Consider the following 16,670-nt stretch of genomic DNA (forward strand, 5'->3'; position numbering starts at 1 on the left):
CTGCTGATGAATAAATCCCCTCCAGCCCATTATGTGGTTTCACTTTTGACTCATTGCCAATATCTATGAGAGAGATTAATATGCAGTATTTTTTTAGATCTGGGTTCCTGCCTTGTCATCCTCTGACTGGGCTGCTAAAGGCTAGTCTCACGTGTCCTTGTGTGTTGTTTGTCTACCTGTTTTTCTTCTCTGTAGACTGAGAAGTACAGTGTACTCTACATTTACATTTTTTGGCCTTAGAATATGAGGCTAGCACAGTTTATTTTTAAGATTTTGCTTTTGATGTCATTTCTTTAGATGGAGTGAAACAACAGCCCAATGCATTTTGGGTAGATGATTTGAATTTTCTGAAGTGATTGCTCGGTTTGGTCCCATTTCTGCAGCACTTTCTTTTATTTGTCAACATTCATCCTTCAGCGAAGTGTTATTAAAACAATACCCCAGTGATTGATTATTGCACTTTAATAAAATTGGGGGACTCAAAGCAGCACAGGCAGAGATATATTGACTTTTATTCTCAGTAATAGATGAGGTGAATTTAGTTTTGTTCAGTTCAAAGAGGATTCTTAGTGAAAATCCATGTTGCCTAAATAGCTTTACAAGCAGTAAATGGACTGGAAAGACCCTAAAACACAATACATATCAAAAGACAGTATGTTTAAAGTTTAAGTTGTCACTTAGGTACTTTGTTTTGCCTATTAATTGTCCTCACAGACACTCTTTTTTTTCATTGTTGCTCCAGTTTTTTCTGTCTCTCAGACCATTTGCCTTTTGGTTTCTTTTGACCTTTCTGCAAAGAGGTCAACCGATTACCACCAATGACCTTGTCCACTTTGAGCATATGAAGGATCTGGACAGAACACACTTGCATATAGATTAATTCACAGAAAAGACAGGTCATACTGTACCTTTCTCCAGCTCGCCTGAATAAGAGCTAGTTTCAGGAGCTCCTCCTCCCTGAGCTTGAAGTTGAACTCCTCTAGAAAGGCATGTAACAGATTTCCAGTAGAATCTGTGTCCTTTATGGAGAACTGAGCCTTTATATGGAGAATAATTGTATAACTGGTTTTTAAATACTGTATTTCTATGACAAATTCAAAGGCTCTGTTTTTTACTTTCTCGCTTCTAACGAGGTCATAAACTTTTGTCATTCTCTTTTTTTTACATTTTAAAAATTCTTTCTTTGCAAATGTCACAGAAAGAAAGCATTAATGAAAAAGTTTTATTCTTATCGGCAAGTAGAGCATAAAGCCATCCCTATGCTTTCCTGTTTCAAACTATAACCAACATTACCTCCTAATCAAAGAACAGTGACTTTCCCTGACGCTAAACATTAAAACAAAAATGTCTCTAAAGTCTTCCCAGCAAATACATTATTTTGACTTTGACTTTGATGAAAATGCACCTAATTTACATTTTCTAGTTCCTGACCTTTCAAAGGTTTACATGAAATTACCTCAACAGCAGAATGAAAACAGCTAATGTCTCTCTCTCATACTCAGTCCACCCACAGCATAACTGAGCAGGTTACATTATTCATCTGCAGATAAAAGTTGGTAATGTACTGAAACTGGTGGCTGTTGTGTTGTTGTTGCAGTGCGACCTGTAATATGGGGGGTAGAAATGAGAGTGCACTCACTGTTCAGATGTAAAAAGAGAGAAATACTGGGAGAATGGTAACAGCAGAAAACAAAATGTGCTTTAGAAGATAAAAAGAAATACAGAGATGGAAGGAGAGTATTTTTATAGTTTCAAAAAAGTATTTATAAACCAAACAAATCAGAGCTTTTTTTATAAGGGTAGTTCTCAGTAATAGGGAAGCATCCGAATCTGTGTTTACAGAAATAAAAATGCAATGTATTTATTTGTGTGCGTCAGACAGAAATCTACTACTAGGTAACTGGGTTGCATTCTTGGGTTGAGGAATGCATTACACTCCCAGTGTTTTCCCTTGTGAACTAATCAGACATTTACACACATACTCTGCCTGGTGTCAGCCTGTTGACAATTAAACATCCAGCGTGGAACATTTCATCTGTCTCACCACAGAAATAACACGGCTGTCATCATGCACTCCGAGTGGCACTTCAGAACTTAAGCCTTCAGATATAATATTTACATGTCATTCACATTTAACGGGAATCAGTGCAGCATAGTGCTAATTATTCATTATTTAGATCCTCATTAGTGTCCACAAAGTTGTTGCTAGTCTTCCAGAGACTCAACATGTCATGTGTCTGTGCACAAAAATCAGCACACTGTATGGATGTCATTTCAGTGGGATATTGTTGATGTCCATCCATCCATCTTCTAAACCACTTAGTCCCAAACGGGGTCACAGGGGGCTGGAGCCAATCCCAGCCAGCTGCGGGCAAGAGGCGGGGGACACAGAGCGCCCGGAGAGAACCTGCAAACTTCGCACAGAAAGGCCCCGGGTCGGCCAGGGCTTGAACCTGGAACCTACTTGCTGTGAGGCAACAGCGCTAACCACAACGCCACCATATTGTTGATGTGCTATCTTCACATCAGAAGATCAGCGCGATGTAAATACAGAACTAAAACCTGTCTGTGTCATAAACTGTTTTTTCTTCTTTTTTCATATCCATTAAACTATTGTTTTGTATTTTTAAGAAAGGTCTGTATATCAGCGTGAATATCATCCTGCCACTGCTGATCCATGAATGTTTGTTTTGTTGAGACTCATTCATTCACAGTCCGTTGAGCTCAGATGTTTGTATAGCCTGTCCTGGCCTCATACTGTTTCACTGCAACCTTACATAATGTGCTGCTATCTACATAGATTGCTGCTTTCATATAGCAGCAACTTGTATCCAGTTTTGGTGATTATGTTTTAACTTCTGGTAGTCCTCTGTGAGTTTGACTTTTGAAATCTTTTCAGTAAACCTTTGGATTGAGTGTTAAGACTGCATGGGCAGTCAGTCTGAAAATAAGCTTGGTACAATGTGTGCTAGGTTCCTAAAAAATTGGACATTTGAGAGTTGAAAGGTTGAAGTGCACATTTGCATAATACAGACTGCTGCTGTGTGCTTTATTTTTCTTCTGTGAATCCATGGATGTACTGTATGAAGGTTTGAGTCCCGGCTGACCCAGGGCCTTTCTTTGTGGAGTCTGCATGTTCTCCCTGTGCCTCTGTGGGTTGTCTCCGGGTTCTCCGGCTTCCTCCCACAGTCCAAAGACATACAGCTTAGCTTAGGCTGACTGGTGTCTCTTAACGGGTACAGGCCTGTGATGCTGCATGCTAGACTCAACCATCCAGCCCTTAGGAGAAAAAGTGTGACTGACCAATATCAACTCAGATTATAACAAACAACGTGTGTTTACCCTTTGTGTGTGTCTGTTCCTATCTAGGCCAAAGGGTGCTCGCATAACGTCCAGACCTGTGGGTGAACAGCTCTCCAGCGCCACCGTCAGCGAGGCCTCCACTGCTATCACCTCTTCCACTGTGGACACCACCTCGGCCTCCAAGGTTAGCATTGCTGTTATGGTTGTATCTAAAGCACATCAAAGTATGAAGGGGCAGCCATGTTCTGTGTGGGCGACCTTGCTGGGGAATGATGCATCGAAACACTGGGGGTCTGTGTGTGATACCGCGATGTTAAGTCTTCTGTTAATGTGTATGTGTAACATTGTATGAGTTAAGTTTAACACAATTGGCAGTACTAGAGCCATCGCTCTTGTTTGTGGACGCTGACCTGGTTTTCAGTGGACCCACACCAGCTGTGGATGATGGTGATGATGAATGGAGGTTTAGTGTTTTTCTGCCACTGACCAGAATCCATGACGGGCCTACACGAATGAGGACATGAGGCTTTACTAGATAAAGAGGTGGAGGTTTGGTGGATATGGAGTAGGTATAGCTCTAGTTTGATTAAAGTGAGATTGAGAGCCAAGTAGGTAGGTATAATAGAGTTACAGTGGACCCCTAGCTGTCATGCAGGAAGGGGTATTGTTGAGATGTTTCATTTAGTGAGCTCATTAGCTCCTGTTTTGTTCCAGACAACGACAACAGACAACATGCCACTGACTGCAGTGCTGTGGCTACATTCACATTGCAACTCTTCATGCTGGATTCTAAATTGGTGCTCATATCAGAATTGTTCATAGTGGATCACTGCATACCTACTGTACGTCATAACCCACACACATTCCAACACTAGTTATAGGAACAATAAAACAAGATGGTTTTATTTTGAGTTTCCCCTCCTTCAAGCTGTCACTGGCTCAGGCAGTTTGGTGTTAGGAAATTCACTGGAGCGATTCTGCTTAAGCGGTGTTGACAAATTCCAGATACTGATCTAATCTAGGCTGCATTCTTCTTCTTGTTTTTGGTCTTGTTTATTCATTTTTCATCCCTTTTCCTTCTCTCACTCTTCCTCACTGTCACTTTCTTTCAGTTTGTATCTTGCACTCTTTCATTCACTCACTCTCACATACACAGTTCCACAGTGGCATGAAATCTCATCCTGCCCTATCAACAGGTGCTGCAGGCCTAAGATTGAGCATGTGTCATTGGGCGCAGTACAGATATGACAGGGCATCAATCACAACAGCCCATCACTTGCCTTGTTTTTTGTGGCCTGCAGCCCTCCCAGGTGCCCCGGCTCATCACCCCTGCATCGAGCAGCAGGAAAATGGTGCAGAAGCCTCATTCTGACAAGAAAATCTCAACAGAATTTTGTCTAAGATGAGGCATTTGTGTGCACCTTACACAGCATACCGCCATTAAGAAAGGAATCCACATTTTAAATAAGTCGCATTCATTCCACCTCATCGGGAGCTCATCCCATTTCTTCCACCAGTTATGTGTCACAGCTCTCCTGTGAGCACTTGTGTTCTTTGTAGTTTCATGCATTTTTAGTGTTGTGTTCATAACCAGTCTGCACAACTTCTTTGGGATTTATCAAAGTCAGTGTCCCGTCTGAGTTCCTGTCAGGTCCCCATTTGCTATTACAAATGTATGCAGTTTTATGCACCTCGTCTGAGCCCTGTCTCGATATTTGTAAATAGTTTTCTCTGCCATTTAAGATTAAGTGCCACAGTGAACATTAAAGCAAATACATTCCAGTTAAAATGATAAGCCTGTTTTGTTGGTCAGTGATATTAAAGGACTGATTTGTCACTGAAAAGTCTCTGATTCGAGTTGTTGTATTAGCTGTAAAAAAAAAAAAAAAAGTTGCTATTCTGGATTTGATGATGAGTATGCAAACTTTCTCACACCAAGCTTTAGATTCACACAGTTGAACACCGTGAGAAGTAGGAGATCATCAGTGCTAAACAGCTCACATTTTACAACCCACTGGGTAAGAGAATATTTTGCTCACCACTTTGCGTTTCTCACTGCAGCCTTGAAATTTTTTTAATTGGGTTATGTTTTAGCCATGCTAGTGGCTCTAAGGGTGGTAGTGTCAGTGAATCCACTTTGGTCCAGACCAAAATATCTTGACAAATATTAGATAAAAGGCAGGAAATTCAGTACAGATATCCATGTTACCCAGAGTATGAATCTCAATGACGTAGTTAATTCTCTGAGTTTTTAGCATAATCAGCAGGTCAAACATTTCCTTTAAGGTATCAAGCAAACTAATAATTATAAAAATCAGTTCTACAGTGCTGTCAGTTCTGTCACTTGTATATTCAGTTAGCTGGCTAATCGTTTCAGAACTCAAAGTGACTCAGTTTGACTCTTGGGAGCTGCCACCTTCAGCTCCACTCAGCTGCTGTTCATCATTGATCTGATCTGCTTTAAACAGACTGGGATTAAGTGTCTAGTGCAAGTATACCTCAGCTACATTTGTAAAGGGAGGGGAAAGCACTACCCTTCTTTAATTACCTCACCCTCTCAGATGCTTCTTCTGTGGCCAGGGATTTGAACCGGCAACCTCAGACCGGGCTATGGAGGCTTTTAGGTTGTCTGATTATGTCCTATTAATGTAACAAATAGCTGCTCTGCATCCTGAGTTGCTCTCTTACAAGACAGAGTGCTGCTTTACAGCAGGGGACCACAGTCTGTTCCGCAAAATTACCCTCAGCCTAAAAATAGACCACTGCACCGTATACACACACACAAACACACACACACACACACACACACACACACACACACACAGACATATTTGGAGACACAAGGTGGAGACAAACATATTAAACATTCATGGACATACACATACTATATATTTACAAATTAGGGATGCCAGTGTGACAGTATGGGAGCCACTCTGTCTTTGCATCATGCTTGGCCAATAGCCTCCCTCTAATTAGCGACTGTGTTTGCTGTTTTCCAGCTGAGGATACCTCCCAGTGCTGCTGCCAGTCCACATACACACTCACTCATCTGTCACACCAAATTTTGTATGAAAATAACAGTAAGGGAGGTGGCAGGTTTGATGTGTGTGTAGTCTTTCCTCTGAGGCTTCAGAATAGAGGATGGTGAAATGAGATTTCATGAGTAGGTGCACAGTGTGTAAGTATGTTTGTGGGCACATAAATCAGGCATGCACACACAAACACAATAATGATGCATGGCAACCAAAACACAAGAATATATTTAAAGTGCATAATGAATTACTAATTGATGTGCTTCACTGGTTGTGCATTAATGCAGTTGGCACAATGATGAGTGGGATACTGAAGTGTTAAACACTGCTAATAGACCTCAACTGGGAAGGTTACGTCAGGCTGTGCAGGTGGCTCCTTACAATCAAATTTCACCTGTTTTGCACTGATTTACTGTAGCTGACCATTTTAAGCCTCTTTTCACTACCAATTTAATGTAGCAGCCCTGCTTTCACCCAGTGTGAACTGGTAAAGGCTCTCCATGACCTTGCACATGATAACCTGGTGTTGTAGTGAAATTAATTAGAGAAATGTGTGTTCTGACCCTGGCTTACATTCTTAAATACTGACTTTCCACTATCAGTGAAACCTGAGCTGGGATATTTCAGCTGAACAAGTTAGTGGTGATTTTCAAGGGCAGCCAAAGGACACTTCACTTACTGTGGCTGTTTTTGGGATAGAATGTTTATCTTCTTCTGCCATAACTTTATTTTTATGCAGGAAACATTGCCTTCATTAGTAATGCTTAGCTTTTAACGAGTTAGATACGTTCACATTGCCACCCTATGTAACAGCTGACACTGAAGCATTCTGGGAATTTCTGCCTCACACTTTCCGATGGTAACCATTCAGATTCACTGCCCAGGTGTCTGTCTTGGAGTTGAACCACTGACCTGCAGCCCACATGTCCACTCCTACATGATAACCTATGGGGGCTTTGTAAAAGTCAGACAAATGTTATAGTAGCCATGGCCAACTCTGTCACAGAGGTCCAGTGGAAAATTGGCTGTGCTCAAATAATGGCTGTAATTATGTAACAACTGGGGCAGAAAAGTAGAAGTATCTGAAAAATATAATCATGGTGTGGGTGAAGGTCCATTCAGTAAGACTGAATGTCTGATGAGGTGCAGACAGCCTGTTTCAAATATCATTTACTGACACAGAAAACACAGAAAGACTATGGTTAAGGACGCCGACACTCCTTAACCATAGTCCTGCTCCAAACAGTAGATGTACTGTGTTATAATACTACAGATTGTCTTTGGTGCCATCACATGGGCTAGTTTAGCTCTGTGGCTAATAGCTGATAGATGAGTAATGAAGTTACTTGATCAGCATCTGCACTTGATATCCATTTTTTTTTAATCGACATCTTTCATTAGCAACATTGTCAGCTATTCACAGCCAATGCTGAACACTTTAATCATGTTTTCCTACATCTCACCAAAGCCCCCTGTGGATGTCTGTGTGTGTGTTGCAGGGTTCCCGGTCCAGCGGAAAGGTGCACAACTTCGGGAAAAGAGAGCAGGCCATTAAGAGGAATCCCAATGTCCCTGTGGTGGTTCGAGGATGGCTGTACAAACAGGTCAGGATATGCACACTGACCGCATCCTATAGCTAGGGATGGGATGATACGACTTTTTCTACATACGATGCACGATATGGTGTGTACGATTCGATTCAATCATGATACAATTAAACAGTCAAAGACAATGTATGACTAGCTGTGGAATACTTTATTCCTCTTTTTCCTCTTTGGTTTTGCAGTGGTTTGATTATGTAAAGAGCAACCATATATATTCACTTATCTTCCATCTTTATTTACAAAAAATATGAAGTTGCTTCACATGAGTCAGCCTCGACAAAACAATACATGTTGTGATGTTTTTTGTTTGTTTTTTTGTATCGCGATAGTTCAAATTTGATATATTGTCCCTAATATATAAATTTTTTTGTTTGGATCTTTGGAGCACCTGTTCTTGATCACAGGCTATTCCTGTTTATTTAAGTTATAATTAAAGTATCCATATTTGGCTTCATACCATGGGAAAACACTTGGCCTCCATACAAGACAAACAGTGAATGATGCTACGATGAAGCAGCTGTATTTTAATGACCGCACACAGAGGCAAGCGCACACAGTAACACAGGTATGAATGTACACACAGCTAAATGCACAGCACAGCGGCTCATATACACAGTCCTTTAGTGCTGTGCAATTAAAATTTTATTAGGAAAACAAATTAATGCTGGCAGGGGCATACTGTAAATGCATACATAAACGCACACACACAATGTTAGGCACAATCACATGCACTAAATATGCACATTATCATAACCAAATGGACAGAAAGCCATTTATGCTGTCATGTCCCCCAACACTCTGGGTTACATGGTTTTAGCTTCTTGCATGTTTGGCCACAGAATGAGTACAGATCTGTGTTTGAGATGATTTCATTCCTCTTCCATCTCTCCTCCTCTTCCAAAGGCATCGGTATCAGTCAGAGATCATAAAAGACAAAACACGCAATGAAGCAGTCATGGCAGGCCCCGCGAGCCAGCGAACAAGGACAAATGATCGCTCACTTCCTTGCTCCCTTTCCTGTTCACACCAGCCTGTTCCTCTCATTACTTGTTTCCTGACTGAATCCATATTGTTTCTGTTTGTGTCTCCTTCATCTTGCTCTTTACCCACTTTCTCTTCCTGTTTAAGGTCTCTGACTCGTCTTTCTTGTGAGCCCCTTCAGTTTTTGCTACTTTCTATTTCAGTGTTCGTTCATTCAGTATCAACTTTTGCTACCTTGACTTTCTTTCTGCAGGACAGCTCTGGGATGCGTCTTTGGAAGAGGAAGTGGTTTGTCTTGGCTGATTTCTGCCTGTTCTACTACAAAGGTGAGTCTTCAGCTGTATGATGCTGACTAGACCAAGCAAATGAAGAAAATATTGTCCTTGAAATTCCCAGTTACTTCCCAGGTCTGTTCTCCACTTCCTCACAGTCTCATACATTCAGGAAAGGACAAAATAACAGAAACACCAGAAACCATATAATTCACAACACTTGCACAGCCCACCATGGAGTTGAATCAACACCTCTCAGAATTTCTCAACAAAACCGGAATGTTACAAGCTGCTGAATCGGTGTTGTGGTGGACTGTGTTGTTTTCTGTGATGTTATTTGAAGAATGAAACAGCTGAGGTCATAAATGTTTGCTGCTATAAAAGTGGAATTCACTGACTACTCTTAAAATTACAAGCACATACTGATCAAAGACTTGTTTTTGAGGACAAATGTTTTTACTTTTCAAAATACAGAAAAAACTATATTGCCAGTGCTTCAGTTACATGGCCAATCAGAGTAGGAGCGAGGGTGCTCCTGCTCTGATTGGCTGAGATTTGTCAGCCCGACTCTGATCCTTTATTTGCCAGCCACAAGCAAAGAAATGTGAGGAAAAATTTGAATATGGCAAAATGTGTCATGACTTAGACTCACTGACTATACCTTTAACGTGTCACTAACAGTTATATTATGTGGGTCAAACTGTCACGGGAATATTGCTGTTTATGGCATTATGGAGAAGCAGAGCTGCCCCCCAGCAGAGGTTGCACTCTGAGTCCTGCCTAGTTTTTTTATTTTTAAATTTTCTGGAAATGTAGGAGTGGTGTAAACCTGAGTTTTTACATTTTAAAATTAGAAAAATTCCACACTGTATTTCAAACTCTGACTCCAGGCTGAGTGTCACCCAGCAATGCATACATAAACACAAATAAAGAAACATGGGACGTGTGACAGGAAGAAAATGTAACTCTGTTATATTTAGATGTGATGTGATTAGATAATTAACTGAGTTGATTGATAGACAATTAGCTACCGTTTTTACCTGATTGTTTGAATTATCAAGCAGAAATTCCACACATTCTCCGATTCCAGCCACTGAAATGTGAGAATCTTCTTTTCTTTTTTCATATACTGTATGATAGTAACACACAATCTCAGCACTGCACCTTACACTTTGCATCACGGGTACAGTGACAAATTCTCCCATTCATATGTTTGGTTGTAATCTCACTCAGCCTGACACAGTCAGGTCTGCTTAGTATGTTTATCTCTGTGTGTGTGTGTGTGTGTGTGTGTCAGACAGACATGGGAGAGCAGATAAAAAGTCCTCAAAGTCTCGCCCACCACTTTAGGAATGTCTCCTCCAAAGGTCCTTGAATTATTTTTAACCAATTACCCCTTAAATTCACAGTGCCATCTTATCACCTCTCAGCCAAACACCCACACTCAAACACAGGTGCTGTCAATGAATATTTTTAAACCATTGCTAAATTTTATGATGTGGCAGTCGTTGCACATCTACACACACACATGCAAATACACACTCCAGTGTTCTCTCACAATGTTCAGTGGAACACATATGCTTGGTAGATGTTTATTTATACATGTGTGAAGGAATTAAGATTTAAGGAGCTATTCTGATACAGTACGTCTGTCTTTGTGAGGACCAGTTTGAGTGTTAGACCTTAACAGTTTAGATGCTTTTGGATAGTGAGGACGCTGTTGTTCATAGGGTTGAGATGTAATGTTTAAAGGGTGTGTTCACACTGATCTCGGCTTGTAAACCAGATGGGGCAGCCACAGAAGAAAGGTGGCCAACTGCCAGCTGGAGCAGGCCAGCTTTAGCTCTGTGACACTGGGATACCAGAATGGCCATTTACTGTTTGGCACCACACCACGGTATTAATGACGGCATATGTGTGTGTTATGATACTGGTGGCAGGCAGCGATGAAATTAGTGGGTGATGAGTGATATGTCACCTTCCTCACCCTGATAATCTGCTCCCTTCCTTTTTTTCTAGGAATCAGTCCTAGGCAGTATTCCTCTGCCCAGCTATGTCATTTCACCCGTGGGACTTGAGGATCACATAAACCGCAAGTATGCCTTTAAGGTACGTACGTTTTTTTGCACAGACTAGTCTGTGCAGTTTCATATTTTTGAATTAATTCCTCTGATGTGATTTTTTTTGTTTGTTTGTTTGTTTTTGGTTTGCAAGTGTGAGATTAGTCAGCCTGTATTTGCTGGTTTAGGATAAAAAAAAACCCAAAAGTATGAAATGCAGCACAGATTTACACATTTGCAGTAAATGAATTTAATGTACTTTTCATAAGTACCATTTGCCATAAGATCATGACATTTAATTTGATGAAGCAGCACCGTGTAAACTTTAAATTCAAGCTAGTGTAGGAATGAAAATCTATTTGATTTGGAATTGTTAGTTTTACTTCTCAGCATGAAGCATTGTACTGTATGCAATGTGATGAACATTATTCTGTAAAATCCATGCAGTGAATACTGTGTTGTTCTACACACTTCCACTGACACTGTTGAGCAGGATCACTGACTGGAAGATGCATGTCTCAGCAATTCCATCGTCTGGAGAAATATTCAGAACCGGTACCGTCAGTGTTAAACATTTTATAGCCCTTTAGGAGCACATGCTAAAAATGTAGATCCTTCCTGCTATTTAAAGAACCTTTAATGAAAGTTCCCACCAAGTGGTTTGTATTATTAATGAGAAGGATATCAGAAGTAATATACATTCCTTTCCAAGTGAAAGCACGTCCCCTCTTTACTACAGAGTACTACTGTAACACCTGTTGAATGTCGACCAGCAGGTTTGGTGCCATGCCACTAAAGCCCCTTTTCCACCGCCTGGTACCGGCTCAGTTCGACTCGACTCGCCTTATTTGTGCTTCCAACAGTAAAATGTTGGGGATAGTACCTGGTACTATTTTTGGTGTCACCTCTGTTCCAAGCGAGCAGAGGTGATACCAAACGGTGATGTGTAACCACTACAGATTAGCGGCTGGTCAGAGAAATCGCATCATCAATATGCAAGACGTCCTGGAACAAAGAAAGTGCCATTTTTAAAAGCATTTTAACGCTAACTGCTACTGGACAACCAGCTACACCAAGAGGGGACCATCAGCAGGGAGAAACCAAGCACCCAGTACCAAAAGCGAGAAGAGTTGAGTTGAGCTGGTGCCAGCCGATGGAAAACAGGCTTATTTCCCACAGTGATATGTTTTGTCAAGAAAAATCTGAGTTACATAACTTCACATTGCCTCAGAGATTCATTGTGTTTGTGTGGCTTTGACACTTGCTTCTGAGAGAAATGGTCACCCTGAAGTTAAAATCACCAGTTCAGTTAAGTTTTGCTGCCTTCCTGCTTATTCCACCTGTATATTAACTTTTAAACCATTGCATTTTCAGCAGTTACCTATTTGATGAGGCAGTTTCAGCTAAATTAAAGTATTTGTTTTTTGGGATCACAGTTCATAAAACAGACCAATGGCACCCAGCCAGCCACCACTCAGATTTGTGCAGCACTCACCACCTGTTGTAGCGCTGTCTGTTGCCCTGAATGTCTGTCATACAAACGCCTCTGGAATGGCATGAAGCTTCTCTATTCCCTGAGGCACGTCTTTTTGAGTTGAGGCTGACTTGTGTGAGCACGCACACGTCACTATTTTATACCGAAGGCATGACAGTTTGAATGCATATGTTAAGTTAGCATTTAAAAGTCAGTGAGCTTGATTTAACTTTAACATGGTTTATATCACATGTAACAGGTTTGTCTAGCTGTTAATGACCAAAAGGTCTGCAGCAGTCTGGCCATCGTGACCAAATTGTCCTTGATCCCCAGCCTTCACTAATCACAGATCTCTCTGGATAAGAAGGTTGGCTTAAGCCCCTTTTCCACCACCTGGTACCGACTCGACTCGACTCTACTCAGCTCTACTCGTTTTTGGTACCGGGTGCTTTGTTTTCCACAGCGGATATTACAGTACCCCTGAGTGTAGCTGGCTGGCACAGCAACGCTGCATGAAACTGCCATGAAGTCACTGGCCCGCTGTGGCAGGGCAGGCTGTTACAATTTTCACCCTATTATTAAGCCGTTTTGATAGTTTTTCAGGTGAGAAGATAACTATTTAGTTTTCAAATATGTGGTTAATCCATCCAAGTAATGTCAGTTTAGAAATTTGCTCTGATGTTCTGAGATCTGCTCTGAGATGTGATGACCCACTAATAAACCAGCCAGCTAGCTAGCTCTACTTAGCAAGCATAGCTTTAGCTATTGTGCTCATATTATCACATTCAGTACCCTATGGGCTACATGATGAGATGTACAATGTGGTGGTTCATGTAATATAATGGTTATAATTATATGGTGTCAGAGGCTCAAGGCCTTTGTCACCATAGATTTTACCTTCTATAATGCTCATGAGAGAAGTGGGAGCTGCTATTATGAATGAATGAAGAACAAGCAACTGGTGTCATCACAGTGTAGTAGTCACAAATTTCTCTGACCACTCAGTAGTCGGCAGTGTTTACACATCACCGTTTGGTATCACCTCAGCTCACTGGGAACCTCGACGGACGTGATGCCAGGAATAGTACCGGGTACTGTCCCAGCATTTGACTGATGAAAAACAAATAAGGTGAGTAGAGTAGAGTCGAGTTGAGTTGAGCCGGTACCAGGCGGTGGAAAAGGGGCTTTAGTGTCCGCGTATTAAAATATGTAAAGATTCACTAATGGTCCATTGAGTTGCTGTAAACTGGACAAGTTGTATATCTTGCAATGGATTTGGTGCATAAAAATGGCAGCTCTTATGAATCGTATTTATAGATCCCACAGATCTAACATGTGTCTGTCGAATGACCCAAGCATCCTCGACACATTGGACTTCCCTGTTCCATGGCTGGTTTACATGGCTGATATAGGATGATATGGGATTATAAGTGATCAGGGCTGTAGTGGAGGATAAACCCACCCCTGATGATTCAAGATGTCTAGTCAGTTGATGTCAGTGGGATTTAGAGTTGTCTTTTGTTTTTGTTTTGTTGCTTTAGCCAGGCCCGAAGGCAAACACTGTGTGCAGAGTGTCTGCCTGCGACCATCAGTGCTTTCTGCCATTTATATGCACCTTGTTCATTCTGATTATGTTCTTTTATTAATGCTGCTGTCTAATACTGCGGGATATGCTGTTTCCACTGGAAACAGTCATTTCAGAGATTCTCCAGGCTTGTGTGTGTGTTTGTCTGTTACCATGAGTGACAGAAACAGGAGTGAACTGGTCCTTTCCCACTCTTATTTTTCCTTCTCTTGTGTTCCTTACAACTCACAGCCTCACCCACGTGATTGTTAGTTTATTTTAATCCTGTTTGACTATGAGACAGGAGGGAGTTTGCTGAAATGATATCGTAAACCATTGTAATTAGGGAAATTGTGTTTTACTCTGTCCATTCGATGTAATTGCATTTTGAAGTCACACTTTTTGCACATGAAATAACACAAATATAAAAATATCTACTACTAGTGCACATTACAGTATACAATAGTTTCTAAATTGTTTATATTCTAAAAGTGTGATGTTTCAGCTCTGTTTTCCAATTGGAGGAAGGAGGATGAAAGAATGCCACAGTATTCAATATTCCATAGTCACAAAGCTCAGAGTTTTCTGTTACAATCTCATCAGTATTAGCATTTTGTATACATTTATTTTTTCCTTCCAATTGATTTATTTTCATCTTTATACAGAGCAGCTGAAAATCTTGTTTTTGCTGACCTCCGCTGGTTTAACGTGTCCCTGTTGGTGATGTTTGGAGTCAGGCAACAGACCAGAGAGGACAGTAAAACTTGATCCTTACTGTCTGAAATAAACTGAGATGAACTGAAGTGAAACCCAAGCTTCCACCTAAATAACCCAAATTTCCCTGCTCCAGTAAACTCCACCTGTCTGCTAGTGAACGCAGGTTGAAATAAAATCCTGTTCAAACTGATATAAAATGCTGCCTGACCCAGCTTGCTAACCCGCACCACAGTTTGCCAGCCATGTGAGCTGATGGTTGGTGTTTGATGCTCATCACAAAGATATCATGACCCCACAGATTAAACCGTCAAGCTCGGACAACCTCCCACCCCTCCTCACCCTATTCACCAAATCCTCTCCCCTCTCTTGTTCCCATTGGTTGGCTGCCCGACTGGGACTCCCCTCCCTCGCCGCGAGTGTGTTCCGTCGTCCGGTGACAGTCCTCCCATAAATAGGTACTCCACTTCTCCTGTGCTCTCACTTTGCTAGATATGAATCTTTATTCATCCTCATTGTCTACCAGTCGCTTTTTGGTCCAAGCGGAACACAATATACAGCCGTCTTGTGTATTCCTGTGCTGGTTTTTGTTGCGTGTCTTAACAATAACATGCTTTTGGCTGATGTGATTGTGTTGTTTTTTTGTCTTATTTAGTTCCACTTCTGTTTCCTCCCCCCCAAATCCTCCCCTTTCTCTGTCCCCATTCTCATTATCACAATATGAATCTTTGTATGTGGCTCTTCTGATTTTGGGCTTATCGTTCATCTATGTGCTGCTCTCGCTGCCTCCTCCATCTGTCACATCTACTGCACCTCGCATCACCTCGCTCTACAGTTTCTGAAATGAACAGTGGAAAAATATGGTTTAAACGCTGTGAGAAGATTTCAGTGCCGGTGTAGACTGAGCAAACCCACAGTCACTCAAATGCTGATTTTTTTTTTTTCTTTCTTTTTAACCTGCAAAGCAAATGCTTATTTAGGAAACTTTGAAATAGAAAAATCTGTAATATTTCAATTTCCTACCAGGATTTGTCTGAACAAGCAGAGATTAATAACAAAATCTTTTTATTAAAAAGGTGTGACTTAAAATTGAGACACCCCCAACCTATTGTTGTCTCTATTTGGATGCTTTTCAGTGTAAATTCAGTTTGTACAGTTTTGTAGACCTACCTTATCAGGAGCTCTGTAGTGCCCTGTAGGCTGCTGAGGCTTATCTTTATGAGCACAATGATTCTTTAAATAGGCCTGGACAAAGAAAGAGAGTGTGTGTGTGTGTGTGTGTGTGTGTGTGTGTTAGGGTTTGTCCACAGGAAAAGAGCCAATGCTTTTTCTGAGTACAAGCAGTAATTGATATTTTTTAGTTTGTAGAAAGAGAGGTTGCTGAAGTTGTGAGAACACAGAGAGGGAAAGAAGCGACCAGGGCTGGAAAATAAAAGTCAAATAAAGAAGTGAAGTAATAGGGGAAAAGGTGGAGAGGAAGGAAGTGATGTGGGGCTGGAGTTGTGGTGAACCTGAGGGTAGAAAAATAGTGAAAGGCTTTTTATATTTTTCCTCAAAGTGTTATTAAACAGTGTTGTGAAGAATGCAAATAATCAGGAACTCCCTTAACACTCCCACACAAACACAAACCACAGAGATGAAAAGAGGCACTGATGTGTGTGGGAGT

General features: G+C 41.2%; 1 protein-coding gene across 1 annotated transcript in view; it reads left to right on the top strand.

Annotated features, from left to right (window-relative positions):
* The window catches only part of LOC109956341 (pleckstrin homology domain-containing family A member 7-like), a 108,926-nt gene that overhangs the window by 67,615 nt on the left and 24,641 nt on the right, over positions 1 to 16,670 (top strand). The window contains exons 5-9 of the mRNA XM_020593361.1: positions 3,370 to 3,487; positions 7,835 to 7,939; positions 9,174 to 9,247; positions 9,946 to 9,953; positions 11,210 to 11,301. Of these exons, the coding sequence (XP_020449017.1) occupies positions 3,370 to 3,487; positions 7,835 to 7,939; positions 9,174 to 9,247; positions 9,946 to 9,953; positions 11,210 to 11,301 (397 nt within the window). The remainder of the gene's footprint in view (positions 1 to 3,369; positions 3,488 to 7,834; positions 7,940 to 9,173; positions 9,248 to 9,945; positions 9,954 to 11,209; positions 11,302 to 16,670) is intronic.

This window comes from Monopterus albus, unplaced genomic scaffold, assembly GCF_001952655.1.
Source record: "Monopterus albus unplaced genomic scaffold, M_albus_1.0 scaffold19.1, whole genome shotgun sequence".
In the NCBI taxonomy this organism is placed as follows: domain Eukaryota; kingdom Metazoa; phylum Chordata; class Actinopteri; order Synbranchiformes; family Synbranchidae; genus Monopterus; species Monopterus albus.